The sequence below is a fragment of the Sorex fumeus genome, unplaced genomic scaffold (genome assembly GCF_029834395.1).
Source record: "Sorex fumeus unplaced genomic scaffold, SorFum_2.1 ptg000083l, whole genome shotgun sequence".
Taxonomy (NCBI): domain Eukaryota; kingdom Metazoa; phylum Chordata; class Mammalia; order Eulipotyphla; family Soricidae; genus Sorex; species Sorex fumeus.
Window position 1 is genome coordinate 12,837,558 of NW_026606140.1, and position 15,802 is coordinate 12,853,359.

Consider the following 15,802-nt stretch of genomic DNA (forward strand, 5'->3'; position numbering starts at 1 on the left):
ACGCCAGCGGGAGGACTTCCAGCGATTGGGTGAATCGTAAAGTCACTTTGTTCCCAGACACATCAAAGCGTTCTCAGTGTTCTTAGAGAAACTTATTTTCCAGACTTCCATCAGCTCCCCCAACCCCCTCTCCCACACAGGAAAGCCCTGCGCAGGGGACAGAGCAGCCAAGTTCTCTGTGTGCAGGAAGGGGTCAGCCTCATCATCTGCCACCAGCCTTTCTGGCAGGGCTGAGGAGCCGGTGTGTACTTTGTGGACCAGGTTAATGAGTTTCGTTGTATTCTCTGAAAACTGGTTTCCTATTAGACATTCAGTGCCTTTTTTTTTTCTTAAAGAAACCAACAAAACTTGTTTTCTAACTTTTACCTGGAAGAACTGGCTGAAAGAATAGAAATGTAACTTCATGAAATGTACCATTTGGAGGGGAAAGAAACAAAGTTACTTTATGTTACCCTGATTTTGAAACTGCTTCCTCATAGCTAGCAGGATACTTTTTGGTGAAATGAGTGTTAGAGTAAAAAGTACCAGAGCTTGGAAGTCAGGCACGGTTCAGCTAGGTTTACACTGCAGCGTCCTCTGGTGCAGTTTCTTCATCTGTGAAATGGGACATGTGTGTGTGTGTGTGTGTGTGTGTGTGTGTGTTTTGGAAGTCAGGGTCAGTTCAAGTGCAGTTTCTTCATCTGTGAAATGGGACGTGTGTGTGTGTGTGTGTGTGTGTGTGTGTGTTGGAAGTCAGGGTCGGTTCAGCTAGCTGCGTCCTCTGATGGGACCTTTGTACGTGTGTGTGAAGTTGCACTGGAGAAGCTGGAGAGATAGTATAGTGGGTATGGCACTTGCCTTGTACCGACCAATCCCCAGGACCCCACATGGTCCCCCAGATAACCACCAGGACTGATGGCTATGCACAGAGCTAGGAGTAAGTCCTAAGCATTGCTGGGTGTGACCCAAGCCCCAAAAAAATAAAAGTTGGAGAAATAAATGAGAATGCCCTGGTAGGATTGGCTGGTGCAGGCATAGAAAACAAAATGTAACTCCTCTCTGAATTTCCCCCTGGCAGTGTATGAAGTGGGAGATGTGTGTGGTGGAGCCTTCCCTGTATTCTCCCTCCCTCTGGGTTAGCCCTTTCTCCCTCTCCCCAGAAAGCTCGAAAGTATTCAATGTCTCCATGCAGATTTTATAGTTTATTGCATATGTATGTTTCCTTAAATAGTATGTACTGGCTCTCCTTGTTTGCTACATATAATTTGTTCCTAAAAATGAATCGGATGGTTTGGGGTTTTGGATAGCAGACATCCATTTTTCATTTTTTTCAAGTGAGAAAAATGATTTACACCCACTTCTCCCTAAATAACCCAACAGATTTCCTCAAACATCTCTAAAATAATTCGTAAATGCCTGTATAATCCATCAAGGAATTTTGCATGCTCGAAAGCATTTCAGACACCAAGTACCATAATATTTACCGTAATAACAAGATGCAGGGCACATTCCTGTGTGGTAGCGATCCGGTTTTCCTTCTTTGATGCCAGTGAACAGACAAGTGTAAGTGAAGAATGCAGTCATTGGTTAGGTCTCCAGGCCCCTGGTGAAGCCCTTGCCCAGTCCTCAGCCTCTCGGCCCTCCACCTGTGCTGAGGGCGCCAGCAGACAGTGTCTTCTCTCCAGCTGCACTGACCATCCTGCTTTTATTGTTGCCTTAATCTCCCTAATAAACAGGCAGGGGAACCATCTCCCAAGGTCTGCACAGTTCTTGGATTTTTGCTTTTCTGTAGCTTTTCTATATCTTGAGAATCAGCCATTCCTCAGTTTCCTGCAAAATCTTTTGTGAACATTGATTAGAAGTAGAGTTTATGTTGAAGTCATAGATCTTAGTTTGTTTGGGGACCACACCTGGCAGTGCTCAGGGGTCCCTCCTGGCTCGCTCAGGGGACCAGAGGAGGTGCCCAGATTGAACTGTGGAGTCCTAGATTTCATGGGAGGAATCTTGTCGGCCCTTCATGCTTGACTGTCTGCCTTCCGACTCGCCCTCCCTGGCCCTGGCTGCTGGTGCTCTTGTGAGTGGTCATTTAGTTATGTCTGTTAGTGATGATGGTATACAGGGAAGGGAGATGGTTGATGATTTGGGTACAGAACTGACAGATCTGATCATTGGTACCTTTAGCATTAATACAAATTACTATGCTAATATTTTTCAGCTCTTGGCTTTTTGTTTGTTTGTTTTTTAATAAAGAATCTCGAGTCTTTCTGGTCCTTTCACGTTTGGCTTTTTCTCTCCTTTTTCTCTTTTTTTCCTCTGTTGTTAAGGCCCCTTGCACAGAGTTGAATGAAACAGTATTAGTAGGTATTTTTGCTTTGACTTTAAATGACATGCTCCCAACTTTGACTATCAGGCATGATGTTTTGGGCCTCTCGTTGAGATATTCCAAACCGCCTTCTGAATTTCTAGTTTGGGGCCCAGAGAGAGGGCAAGGAGGGCGTTTGCCTTGCACACGGCTGACCCTGGTTCTGTCCTCTGCATCCCATAGGGTTCCATAAGCACTGCTGGGTGTGACCCCAGAACCAAAAATAAATAAATTCTTCGTTCACTAAGAGGCATAGCATGCCCCCAACCCCAACCCCCGACTTCTTTTTTATGCCAATCTCTATTTTTGGAGTAGTTTTCTTTCTTCTTTTTGTTCTTGAGGACTAAACTCGGCTCCTCATATGTGGAGAGCATATGCTCTGCTAAGCCCCTATCACCACCCGGGAGTATTTTTTAATAGGGGGGCCATCCCTGTGGCTTTTGGGGGCTCAGGGCCATTCCTGCTGGCAGTGCTCAGACTGGTCATGTAGCCCAGAGGGTTAGCACTCCAGACCCATGCCTGGGGCTGCGATGACCATTCCTGGAGCTTCTGGGTAGGTCATGTTGTGTGGTGGATTGAACAGCCCTTAGATCAGCTTCCTGGCCCCTAAGGTTTTTCGAGTATTCTCCTCTGCTTTCTTGGGTCTCAATCGCGTGAATTTTTAAGAATATATTACTCGGGGCAGGAGTGGTGACAGAGTAGTGGGTAGGGCACTTGGCCTACACGTGGCTGAGTTCAATTCCTGGTTCCCCTTATGGTCCCATGAGCACCACCCGGTGTGACCCAAAAACAGATTAAATGTATAACTGGGAACCGGAGAGCTAGTAAGCAGGTGAGGCTTATGATGACCTTATAATGCAGAGGACCTCGGTTCCATCCCCAGCAAGACAGACACAGTCCCTGAGCATAGCTGAGTGTGGCCCCAAACCAGAACAAACTCCTGTTGTTTGATTTACCAGAGAGCCTGTAAATAGGATTCTCCCGGCCTCATTAAGAGTTGAAGAGCAGTTCTTATTTCCAGAACATATGATATTCTTATATCATTTAAAAAAAAAAAAAGACCATTGCTGTGACTCAAGGGAGAAAGCCGGGCCTTTTGGCAGCCCAGGAGAAAGTTCCACGAATAATTTGCAGTCGCTGTTAAGATCAAAGCAGAAGTTGCTTCAGAAATCCACGTGACCAGGGCTGGGGAGCTGGCTCACATGTTGAGCACAGACTTGCCAGGCCCTGCATCCCATCCCTCACGCTGAGGAGACCTTGGGGGTCCCCAGCGTTCCTTTTCGCTGATGGATTGGCCCAGGCATTCCAGAGAGGCTTCCCTGAACTTCCTGCTGGACCCCCGGCATGGTTTTCACGTCTCCCTCGAGATTCTTAGCAGACGCTATGCATTGTGCCATTCTGTCCACAGATTTCCCTGTGCCGTGTGGTCTGAACACCGTCTAGTGTGGCTCCTTGAAGTAATGGGGGGCCTCGGGGTTGGGGTCACCCCGCGATGCTCAGGGCTTCTTCCTGGCTCTGTGCTCAGGGATCAGCTCCTGGGGTCGTGGGAGTGGGGGGATCCTGTGGGACGCTGGGGTCAGGCAGGCGCCCTCCCCACTGCGCTGTCACTCTGACCCCCACATCCTGTGAGCTCGGGCTACGACCTGGATGGTTTGGGGAGCAGTGTCCCGGTGCGGACGGCGAGGCTCTGACTTGGCCCCCTCTGCGCTCGGGCTAGGGCGACCCTGGACATCTTCGACTACATCTACATCGATGCCTTCGGGAAAGGCAAGCAGCTGACAGTGAAGGAGTGTGAGTACTTGATCGGCCAGCACGTGACCGCCGCCCTGTACGGGGTGGTCAACGTCAAGAAGGTGCTGCAGCGCATGGTGGGCAACCTGCTCAGCCTGGGCAAGCGGTGAGTGCCCCTCGGCCCGCGGGGAACGGGGCCCTGTCCGGGGCCTTCTGGAGACGATCTCCGCTAGCAGGGGTGGCGCAGGGGCGCAGAGGTGAGTCTGGAAGGCAGAGTGTTCCCGCGGGTCTCGGTGTTTCCTCCCCCACTCCCCCCCCCCCCCCCCCAGTCAGACCTTTCTGGGTCCCCCAAGCGCAGAAGGAGCTTCCTCCGAGTCCAGCTCAGGAGAGTGGATGGTTGCACATTGCCGTCAGAGTTCCCTGCCTGCTGGCGGAATTATTAGAATTATTAAAAAAAAAAATAGAATCTTTTTTTTTAACAGTATTTTCAGATTTAGAGCAAGATGGAGCAGAAAGTGGAGTTTTTCCCCACGTGCCCCCTGCCCCCCGGTCCCACAGTCCCCCCTGCCGTGTGGTGTCGGCTGCCATTGATGAGCCTGTGTCCTCACATCGCCCTCCAAAGCCCACAGCTGGCACTCAGGCCAAAGCACCCTCCGCCTCCAGCACGGCCAGGCCCCCCGAGCTGTCCCCGAGCCGGCCGGGCAGTGTCCTCTGTGTGTTGGTCACTGGTGGGTGACACAGTGGACGGAACTTGACTTTCACTTCAGTGCCCCAGTGGGGTACAACGTTTCTATTTCTGGTATGGGGGTAGGTTTTGATGTATGGGTGCACCCAGCCGTGCCCAGGGACTATTCCTGCCTCTGTGCTCAAGAGTGATCCTTGGGGGTACCTGGGGGACCAGATGGGCCGGGATTCAAACCATGGCCGGCTGTGTGCAAGGCGGGTGCCCTGACCTTGTGCCGTCTTTACTTTCTGTAAGTGAAAGTATTGCTGACCGACAGGAAGCTTAGAAATCTGGAGCAGCTGGAAAGATAGTACGGGGGTAGGGTGCTTGCCTTGTACGCCGCTGACCTGGCTCGATGCCTGGTGTCCGTAGGGTCTCCCGAGCCCACCAGGACTGATTCCTGAGCGCAGAGCCAGGAGTGAGCCCCGAGAACCACAGGGTGTGGTCCCAGAACAGCAAGAGCAAGCATCCAGAGCCATGGAACGTGGTCCGGTGTCCGAGAAAGCCTTAGCTGCGGGGCCAGGCGGGTCGGTGACACGGTTCCCTTTCTCCCCCAGGGAGGGCATCGACCAGTCTTACCAGCTCCTCCGAGACTCGCTGGACCTCTACCTGGCCATGTACCCGGACCAGGTGCAGCTGCTGCTCCTCCAGGCCAGACTCTACTTCCACCTGGGGATCTGGCCAGAGAAGGTAATTATTTCACTTTGATGGTTTGCACTTTCTTTAGAGAGGGCTCTCCTAGCTGGAAGGGCGGCATTCACAAATCAACCCATACTAAGGCATGTTCGCTCGGGTTTCTCTCAGTGTTGATCCTGCAGCGAATTTTTTTTGGGGGGGGGTCACATCTGGAGATGCACAGGGGTTCCTCCTGGCTCTACGCTCAGGAATTACTCCTGTTGGTGCTCAGGGGACCATATGGGATGCTGGGAAGCGAACCCGGGTCAGCTGCAGCGAATTTTAACTCCTTCCACTTTAAAAATTTTCTCGGTGCCAGGGATTAAACACAGGACCCTTCATGCGAACAGGTGCTCCAGGGCTGTGCCCGCCCCCTGCCCTCCTGTTTCAGCACAAGCTGGGCCCCTCCTGGTCAGCACTTTGGTGGCCAGCACCACGGGCCCCCACCCTGCCACCCACCCTCTGGCACCCCAGAAACGTGTCACTCCCTTGCCCCTGGTCCCCTCGCAGGCCTCAGCAAGGGGCATCAGAGCAGCCAGCCTCCCCTCCGGACACCTCGAGTCCCTGAGACCTGCCGTGGTCCGCGGCGGGGGGGGGGGGAGTGGGCCTGTGCACGCGGACCTGGCCAGCTGCCGGGCGCTTTAGCAGGGCCCTTCCTGGCTACTGGCTACTGAGATCCTCAAGCGAGTCCTGTGCCCAAACTGGGGGTCAGCTTGACCCAGGGGATCAGCGGCCGCCCTTAGAGGGGTCTGTACTCATGACGAGGCTCCCGGGGCTGACCTGTTCTCAGAGCGACCCAGGCCGCTGCCCGACACCTGTTGGACATGGGGCTTGCCCAGGCCCATGCAGTGGGCTCTGCGTGTCCGTGTCTCGGGCCAAGATGGGCATTTCCTCTGCGGCCGGGCAGCACCACGGTCTGGGCCCACCGTTCTCCCTGCCACCCATGTCTGCATCTCGGTGCCGGTGGTGTCCCCCCGTTTCTGTGGGGGGGATACATGCGAGCCTGTGCTCTGGGCCGGCCCCTGCTGCTCTGTCGACCGGCTTGTGCCTCTTCCTGGTCTCCTGCTTCCTGCTTCTGCCCAGGAGCATTGCCCTGCAGCCCCTCCCCTCAGGCAGGAGCTGATCACCCGGGACAGCCCTGCTGGCCTTGCCCTTCCACCATCACGGTGCTGCTTGCCTTCCAGGGGCGCCCCCGCGTGCTGCTGGGCAGCTGGCCTCCCATGCCGCCCCTCAGGCTCGGGGAGCCAGTGACCCGTTCCTGCCCCACGGCCTCCCTGTGGCCAGCCCACTGGCGCCGTCTTCCCTCGCCCTTCCTGGTCCAGGCTGCGGGTCTGGCACGCCCCATCCTTCCCCGTGACCTTGATCCAGCCTCTCTCTGCTTCCCTCTCCCTCCTGTGCTCTTCACGGGGTCCTTGCTAAGCTCCTTCCCGCCCACACTGCCCGCCTCGATGATGGCCCTCATCTCCCCCTGCCCCTGGGGCACTGCCCGCCGGGAGAGCGTGGCCGCCCGCCGGGCTGGTCACCGGGGCCGCCTGCGGGTCTCCTGCCCTGCACTAGGGCATGCGGGGCCAAGGTGGCAGCTTGGTCCCTTCCCCACTGGCTCTTGCGTCCCCCTGAAGTGTGGTTAGAGGATCCAGAGGACTCTGCAGACCTCAGGAGTGGCGGCGTCATGAGCCGCCAAGCCCTTGACGGTGACATTATGATAGTGACGTTCTCAGCATCTCCATCCAGGAGGCGAGATTGGGTTTTTAAGGAGATGGAATCTCAGATTTCAGCAACGGAGATTTCACGTGTCCATAAGCTCAGGTGTCGTGTCTCGACAGTTAAGGCCATTCTTAGTCACCCTCTGATCAGGGCGCGGATGGGTTCTGGGGTAGGAGGTAGGTCTGACGTTGCTGGGCTGGAGTCCAGGCTGCCTCAGCTGCTATGCGGGGGCTTCTAGTGTCTGGAGCGGGAGAGCGTCTGCAAGCCCCCTGCACAGTGCCCGGGGCTGTGGCGTCGAGTCGCGTGGGTCGCTGGGGACTGGCAGGCGTCTGCCCTCATCCCCGTCTGTTGATGCTGTGTCGGTGCTGGTTTCCTCCTATCCATGAGTGACGGGTTTGCATGGCTCCCTTCCTGTCTCCGGTGTCCAGGCCCCCTTTTCTGAAAGACTCTCAGACCCCCTGAGGATGCTCCGAGTTGGGGCAGGGTGGGGGAGTAGCTCCCACGCTGCGTTCAGCAAATGCCAGCAGTGCGTCCCCTGTCTCCTCCCCATGTGCTTCCCGCGGCCCCCTCGTCAGACCGCAGGCCCGGTCTCGGGTAAGGCTCTGCAGTCACACAGGAGGGCGCGCCGCCCACACACAGCCCTCGGCCCGGCCCGCCTTGCCGCCCTCTGCCAGCTCAGGTAGCTCTAAGACCCGTGCTGCGGGAAAGAAAAGGCCTAAATGAAAATATTATCTCCTAGTCTTTCTGTCTTGTCTTGAAGGTGCTTGACATCCTCCAGCACATCCAGACCCTCGACCCCGGGCAGCACGGGGCGGTGGGCTATCTGGTGCAGCACACTCTAGAGCACATTGAGCGTAAGAAGGAGGAGGTGGGGGTGGAGGTGAAGCTCCGCTCGCACGAGAAGCACCGGGACGTCTGCTACTCCATTGGGCTCGTAATGAAGCACAAGAGGTGAGTGTCCCGGCCGGCCCGCCCCGCCCGCGCGGAGGAGGCCCAGCCCAGCGCAGGAGACCGGACTGGTCGGAAACACCCACGCCTGTCACTTCCTCTCGGTGCCATGCCGTGTCCACCTCCTGGATCACGGCGCTGGACGGGGTTCGCTGGGCGCCAGGTGGGCCAGGCGTGTGGCCCGAGTACTCGGCGGTAGGTAGGAAATGCCCCAGAGCACAAGCGCCTCGAGCGACCCCCCAGCAGGAGCTGTTGCCAGTGTCCACAGTGACTAGGACTAGGAAGTCCTAGTCTGGACTAGGAAGCCCCCGGGTGGGCTCATGAGCACTCCTGCAGGCCTCGGGGGCTCTGCTCGTGTTCACTGGCGGCGAAGCTCCAGGTGCCTTGCCCTTATTTTTTAAATTGACGTTAGCCTTTGTTACTGGTTTGGGTTCTTCTTCATCCCGTCTACCAGCCTTATTTCTGTTTGTTTTTACGTTTGGGGTCACATCCAGCCTAGTGCTCGGGGGCCACGCCTGGCTCTGCCCAGGGGCCCATATTTGGTCCTAGAGATCAACCAGGCGGGTCTCGTGTAAGACGAGCGCCCTGACACCTGTACTGTAACCTCGGCCAGCAGCTAATTTTTCATGGACAGGTAAGTTGCATCTGTCTCTGGAAAGTTTTGGGTGTTTGACTTTTGGGCTCCCCACCCCCCATTTTATTACATTAATTTTGTTGTTATTGTTTGCTTGGTTTGGGGACCCCACCCAGCAGTGCTCAGGGCTTACCCCAGCTCTGCGCTCAGGGATTATTTATGCCTGGTGGGGTTTATATAGCAGGTCTCTATGGGGTGCTGGGGATGGACCCCAGGCTGGCTGTGGGCAGGGCGAGAGCCCTAAACCTGCCCTGCCACCTCTCCGGCCCTCGTTTTTATTTATTCTTATTTTGTTTGCTTTTTGGGTCACACCCGGCAATGCACAGGGGTTCCTCCTGGCTCTGTGCTCAGGAATTACCCCTGGCGGTGCTCAGGGGACCATATGGGATGCTGGGAATCGAACCCGGGTTGGCTGCATGCAAGGCAAACGCCCTCCCCGCTGTGCTATTGCTCCAGCCCCTCGTTTTTATTTTTAACTTCATTTTGGATTCAAAACCTCTCAGCGAGCGCCACGCACAGTGCGCACTTTAGCCCTTTGCACAGTGGGACCCGTCCCCAGGGTCCCTCCCCGCCACTCGGCCTCCCTGGAGGCCAGCGCCACGGGTCACTCCAGCCGCAGCTCAGCCTGGGGAGAGCCCGCCCGCCCCGCTTCGTCCTGTTTCTTCCTGGGTCCAGGCCCTTCGGAGCTGCCCTGCTGACCAGCCTTCGCTCCTGTCGGGCTTTACAGCTGGTACCTTCCCTGCTCGCGTCACAAAGTCATCGTAAAAGCTGTGTGCCTGAACTCGGCCTCAGTCCTGCTAGGAGTGGACTCCGTAGTGGTCAGGCCTGTGTGGGCACGCCCTCTCCCGCCAGCCAGGCCATGGACTGTGGAAAGCGTGTTCTTGCGCTTTCCACCCAGTGAGGTGCTGCTTTGCCCAGAGCCAGGCGGGCCTGGAAAGGGCCGGGTGGGCCCCAGGTGCCCGCAGCAGGAGCCGAGTGCCGCCTCTGTCGTCGTCCCCCCGCGGCCGTGCCGGCCCAGGGCACTGACGGCCACTGCTCTCCTGCCAACAGGTACGGCTATAACTGCGTCATCTACGGCTGGGACCCCACCTGCATGATGGGGCACGAGTGGATCCGGAACATGAACGTCCACAGCCTGCCGCACGGCCACCATCAGCCTTTCTACAACGTCCTGGTGGAGGACGGCTCCTGTCGATACGCAGCCCAGGGTGAGTGTGTGCTGGCGGGCCTGGGTCCGTGCCCTCACGTGTGCTGGGTGTCGGCCACCGCGGTCCCTAGCAGAGCCCCAGGGGCTCCTCGCCGGGGCTCTCCCAGCACTGGGCTCTGGAGACGGGCAGGTGGAACCCGCAGAGCAGGGCCCCCACAGGTGCCTTCAGACTGGCTCCCCCGTGGCCCCCACTTCAGGGATGCACGGAGCCCATGGAGGAGGCACTGCTGTGTCCTCCCGTCCAGCGCAGCGCCTCCAGCCTGGAGGGACGGCGGAACCCGGGGGAGGAGTCTTCCCGCCCCTGACGTTCTCCTTCTTGCATGTGGCCTGTTAAGGGTCTGACAAAAGCAAAAGTCGAAACACACAGCGCACCAGAATCCCAACGTAGTGAAAACCAGGCGCACTGGGGCTGGAGCCATAGCACAGCAGGGAGGGCGTTTGCCTTGAAAAGAAAAGGGGAAAAAAAAGGTGCGCTTTCCCACACATGTCCTGAGCCTGTCAGGGCAGGTGCTGCGGGGCGGGGGGGGGGGGGTGGGGCCAGCACCTGGACAGTGACCTGGACAGCTGCACTCCATGGAAACAGGTGCGCGGGATTTGGAAACTGTTCCGGGTTCGGGGGACAGTGTGGCCCCCCTGCTCACTCGATGGCTGTGTGACAGGCTGTGGGATGGGCAGGGTTCTGGACCCCGCCTGGTGGCCCTGTAGCCCGTCAGTGCCGCTGGATGTTGCGACTCCCCCCGTCGGAGGTGTCTGCTCCGCGCTGGGTCCTTCCGTGTCGGTGGGGCTGGGTTTCCGGGGTTCTGAATCTGGCTGGTGTTGGGGCCGATGCCTTGCTGTCTGCCCTGCCCTGACAGGACGGGAAGTCGGTGTGGAGGTGAGGTCAGAGCTGCTCACGGTGCTGCAAGGCCTGTTGGGATAAGCACAGCTCTGAGTTTTCCAGCCTCTAAAGTGGAGGTTGAACGGGCCACGGCCGTGTTCAGTTCGGGGACGGTCTCGGGGTGCCCCTGCTGGCTTCCCCCAGCGCCGTGCGGCTCCCCGAGGCCTGCTGTGCCCCGGGCACTGAGCTGCTGGGGGCCTCCGTGCCATCCCTGTGTGTCCCTGTCCCTGACACCTGCTCACCTCGGCCCAGGTTCTCTCCCGGCCCTGCCCCCTGCTCCTCGTCCCCCGCGCCCCACCTCCCGGCCTGCACCCCCTCAGCTAGAGGCTCTTCCCAGCATGCCCCTCGCCAGGGTCGTCTCTGCGTCCCTGTCCCGGCCGAAGGTCGCGCGGGCAGTGCAGGCTCTGTTGCTGGCCCTGGCGTCCCCTTGCGCCTGTGGCTGACATGGTGGGTCAGTACCCCCGTCTCCAGCCAGGGCTGCTGTCGCGCCCCTCACGTCTTCCCCACCCTGCCCTCCGCGCTTGGTGGGGCCCACACAGCAGCCGCTGTCCGGCACTGGTGGAGACCACTGGCCGGCTCCCCCAACCCCACTTCGCCCAGCCCGTCCCAAAGCTGTCACAGCTGATGTGGCCCGAGCACAGAGCCCCGCACCCCCGACAGGCCAATGGGCGGTGGCGGCCGGCATCCCGAGGAGGTCACCTGGGATGGCCTGTCCCCCGCCGCCCACCTTAGGTTTGTCCTGCTGGAGCCTGGGTTCCTGCCTGCACCTACTCGGGTCTCCCCACGTGACTGCCCTGATGGGCGCAGGTGGAGCATCCCCCGGGAGGTCCAGCGCTGTGTGTGTCCAGTGACCTTGCAGCCGCAGCCCCGGTCAGGGTCACGCTGGACAGGCCCCCTTTGCAGCCCAGGAACAGGCCTTGGACCCCGTGGCGAGGCCCATCCCGGCTTTGTCTCCACTCCCCTGGTCACTCCCTGCCCCCGTGCATCGCGGGAAGTGCAGGGCGAGGCTTTACCCAGGCCAGCGCCCGCTCTCTTCTCCCCTGCGGCCACCTGCCCCCTCCGCCCTCTCTGAGGCTTTATAATCTGGGCAGTTTTATGCTCAGCTTAACCCATATTTTTCCAGTGGGGAGCTTGGAAGAGGTTAGATCATAAAATTAACGGCTTAAAGATGTTTTTGAGGGGTTGGAGCAATAGCACAGTGGGGAGGGCGATTGCCTTGCACACGGCCGACCCGGGTTCAATCCCTGGCATCCCATATGGTCCCCTGAGGTCTGCCAGGAGTAATTCCTGAGTGTAGAGCCAGGAGGAACCCCTGAGCATCGCCAGGTGTGACCCAGAAAGCAAAAAAAAAAGAAAACTTTCTGAACATTAGTGGGTGAATTTACGTTTGCATCCAGCTGTTCTGGTAACGTCAGGGGCCTGACTTGCCTGCCGTCTGCCTCAGCGACACCAGTTGGTCAGACCGAGCCTGGGGACGCGTGCTTTGGAGCTGTGGCTCTGCACGGAGAGTGGGCGCAGCACAAGCGCACCAGGCAGCCTCAGTCTGTGGGCAGAGTCCAGCAGGCCGCGTCCAGGTCCCCTCTGGGCGTGTGACCGTGTCCTCCCACTAGGGGGCAGCTCTGCCGCTGGTTTGGGTCCTGGCTGGTGAGGGACCAGCTGTACCCTGGCGGGCTGCGATGCAGAGGTCGCCCAGAGGGGCTGTTGGCAAGGGCGCCCTGCCGGGGGCGGCCACCGCTGGAGAGGCCTGTGGGGTCGGGGCGGGGGCCAGGCACTGCACTGCTCAGGTGACCGGGGCGTCCGGGACACTGCAGGGCCCGAGCAGCACCGCATCCTTGGACACCTGCACTGACCCGCAGGCCCATCTGGCCGAGAACCGCTGGGAGGGGCCCCTGGCTGCCCCCAAAGCATCTGCGTAGGTGGGGGTGCTTGGAGAATGTGACGGCCACTCAGAGCAGCCAATGAGGGCCGGACTGGCCTGTCCCTCTCTGCCCACGTGTGCGGCGCCTGTCAGTGAAGTGATGACTGTCGTGGGTCCCTGGGAAACTGCTGGACTTCCGGGGCCCAGACCTATGCTGAGGGGCGTGGGGTGGGCTGGGGGACCCTGCTGCACCTGCCCTCTGGCACCGCTGCCTCTTTCTGCGGCCCTGGGCGTCTCCTCTCCCCCTGCACGGGAAGTGCCTCTCGGCCGGGCTGTGGGGCCTCCGGCAAAAGGGCAGCAGAGGCATCATCTTCCCGTAGCCTCCCCTTGCTGTGGTGGTCCCGGAAGGGTCCTCCTCTCCCTGCCCGGGGCGCAGGGCCCTTCCTCAGGCCAGCGCCAGACCTTGCCTTCCGGGGCCCGCGGACAGGGGTGAGCCCTGCGGGACAGGCCCCCGGACCTCTGACCCTCCCTCCACTTCCACCACCACCCTTGCCCGGTCATCCCCGCCCACGGCCACCATCCCACGGCCCCCCGCGTTGTCGGCCCTGACGGGACTCTCCCTGTGCCTCTCTGCCGACAGAAAACCTGGAGTATAACGTGGAGCCTCAGGAGATCTCCCACCCGGATGTCGGACGCTATTTCTCCGAGTTCACGGGCACTCACTACATCCCCAACGCAGAGCTCGAGATCCGCTACCCCGAGGACCTGGAGTCGGTGTACGAGACGGTGCAGAACATCTACAGTGCCAAGAAAGAGAGCGCAGAGTAGGGCCGGCGCCGCCGCCCCCGCCACTGCCCCCGCACCACCGGGATCGGAGACGCCCGGCCCTGGCACCCACGCCCAGGACAGCCGCGCACGGCAGCGCCGGTCGCCTCGTCCCCCGCGCCCTCCTCCAGCTGCCCAGACAGTGTTGCCCTCCGCCTACACTAGTGACCCCCCGACAGGCACTCTGTTCAGTGGCATGGCTTGTTCGCTTGTCCCGTGGTGACAGTTCGTGACACTCTGTCCTCATGAGGTTCCCAGTCGACGCCCGGACTCTCCTCCCCTCCCCTCCCCTCCCCTCCCGTCCGTCCTCTGTCCGCGCCAGTCGGGGGGCTCGTGTGGTCATGGTCGGTTCTTTCTGGTTTCTCGCTGGCGCGTGCGTGTCCCAAATCAGATGGTCTGTCCCTCCCCCCGAGTCTTGTTGCTTGTGGAGAGGGGATGCCCTCAGTGGCCTGGCCGCCACTCCGCGGAGCCCTGCGCGAAGTCACGTGGCCGGAACCGTCGTTGGCGTGTGTGTCTGTGGCAGCCAGGACAGCGTCCGGGCCTTTGTCTCCGCCGGGACTGGGGGAAGAACGCGGCTTTCCTTCCTCCCTCCGCCGTCCTCTCTCGGAGTATCGCTGCAAATCCTCCGTTTTCTGTCTTACTTCGTAGCCGTCTTTGAGAAAAATGCCGGATGCTGGCCTTGGCGATGGACCTTTCCACTTTCATCTGCTTTTCCTCCCTTTAAAGCGACTTTCAGAGAGAACTGACTCGAGTATCATGAGTAGATGTCGAACCAATGATGGGTTGTCTTTAGTAGTGAGAAGTGCAACCTGATGTTAAGATGTTTGTGCTTAGAAACCGCATTTCATGGTCTCGCTTTCGTAAGAAGAAAATAGCCTGCACAGCTAGCGCCAGGGAACAGGCGGCGCAACGGCGGGCCGCCCTTCCTGCCGAAGAGAGAGGGCCGGGCCGGGCGGGGCGGGGCGGGGTGGGGGGCCTCTCTGACGCTTCCCCACGGCCTCCACCACCCCGGCCCGGCAGCCGGTCTCGCTGCCCACAGAGACGCCCCGCGCCCTCGCTCCCTCTCCGCCACCCCCTCGCTCCTGCAGGTGAGGCTCTGGGGGCCCCGGGCACCCAGGCTCTGTCCAGCGGTCGTTAGCAGCTGGTGTGCCCTTGAGATCGGAGCACTCTCGCGCCCAGCCTGCCCGGGACGGGAGGGGGCCGCCCAGTCTCCGTTCCGGGTGAGCGCCGGGCCGGGCCTGGGGTCCCTGTTCATGAGATTCATTGCTAGGAAACTGTGGAGCATGCTCGGTTAGGACCGTTGGGTTTCTGGTTTGGTTTTCTTTCTCCTTAGACTAACATCGAAGCCAAGAAAGGGTGGCTTTCCCCTTCCCGACCTCGTGTACATATGTACCTAGCCTGTTTTTAATGTCTTTCCTCCTGAATGCTTCATCCGGCTCCAGGAAGCCCGTGTCACCTGTGTACGTTGGTATTTGGGCACTTTATATTTTTCTAAAAACGTGTTTTGGATCCTGTACTCTAATAAATCATAAGTTTCTTTTTAAATTTTTCCAAAAGTTTTCTCCATTTTAAAAAAGCCCTGTTAGAAAAGTAGAACTTTCACGATGTTAAAACACTAAATATTTGGATAGAGTAACTTCTTTTCTCTTCAAATGAATGCCACCGTTTTTTTTGTACAATGATTAATAAATGGAACTTACCCAGAGAAACCACACCACGGGCCTGCCCCGTTTCCTTCCCGAGTCGGGACGCTCCACAGACTCTCAGCAGACTTCGGCGCTCCCGGGCCCCTCGGAGCCCAGTTCTCCCAGGTCTTCTTCACCTCGCAGACTGGCTGCCTGTTTGGCGAGCATGTGAGGTTCTGCATCGCGTGCAGTTTCCCCAGCGTGTGGTGGCTCTGCGTTGTGTGCGGTTTCCCCAACATGCGGTGGTTCTGCACCGCGTGCAGTTCCCCCAGTGCTGTTGAGGGCACAGAGGTGCCCGGTTCTGGGTGAGCCGTGGCCCTGGGCTTGAGCAGACCATCCCAGCGTGGCGGGATGGGCGGGTGCTGAGAGCAGGCCCCGTGCCCGTCGCGAAACCCTTTCTCCCTCACCCACCTGCCAGGGCTCTCCGAACAGACGGCCCAGACAGACCTTGGTTCTGTCGAGCGTGGCTGCCCTGTTCACGGGCCAAGGGTCTCTGGAAACCTCGCCCAGCTCGCCCGAGGCCGAGAGGTTGGCATCAGTGTCTGTGTGCTTAAGCCTCGTGTGAGGCGCCACTGTCCGTTCGTTGGCACAGA

General features: G+C 58.9%; 1 protein-coding gene across 2 annotated transcripts in view; it reads left to right on the forward strand.

Annotated features, from left to right (window-relative positions):
* Window positions 1-15,080, forward strand: part of FBXO21 (F-box protein 21) — a 28,498-nt gene extending 13,418 nt beyond the window's left edge. The window contains exons 8-12 of one of the 2 annotated variants that reach the window (XM_056131057.1): window positions 4,059-4,238; window positions 5,354-5,486; window positions 7,915-8,126; window positions 9,808-9,965; window positions 13,340-15,080. In XM_056131057.1, the coding sequence (XP_055987032.1) occupies window positions 4,059-4,238; window positions 5,354-5,486; window positions 7,915-8,126; window positions 9,808-9,965; window positions 13,340-13,527 (871 nt within the window). In that variant the 3' untranslated portion in view covers window positions 13,528-15,080. The remainder of the gene's footprint in view (window positions 1-4,058; window positions 4,239-5,353; window positions 5,487-7,914; window positions 8,127-9,807; window positions 9,966-13,339) is intronic. The other variant, XM_056131058.1, reaches the window with a different exon arrangement.
* Window positions 15,081-15,802: the final 722 nt, after the last annotated feature.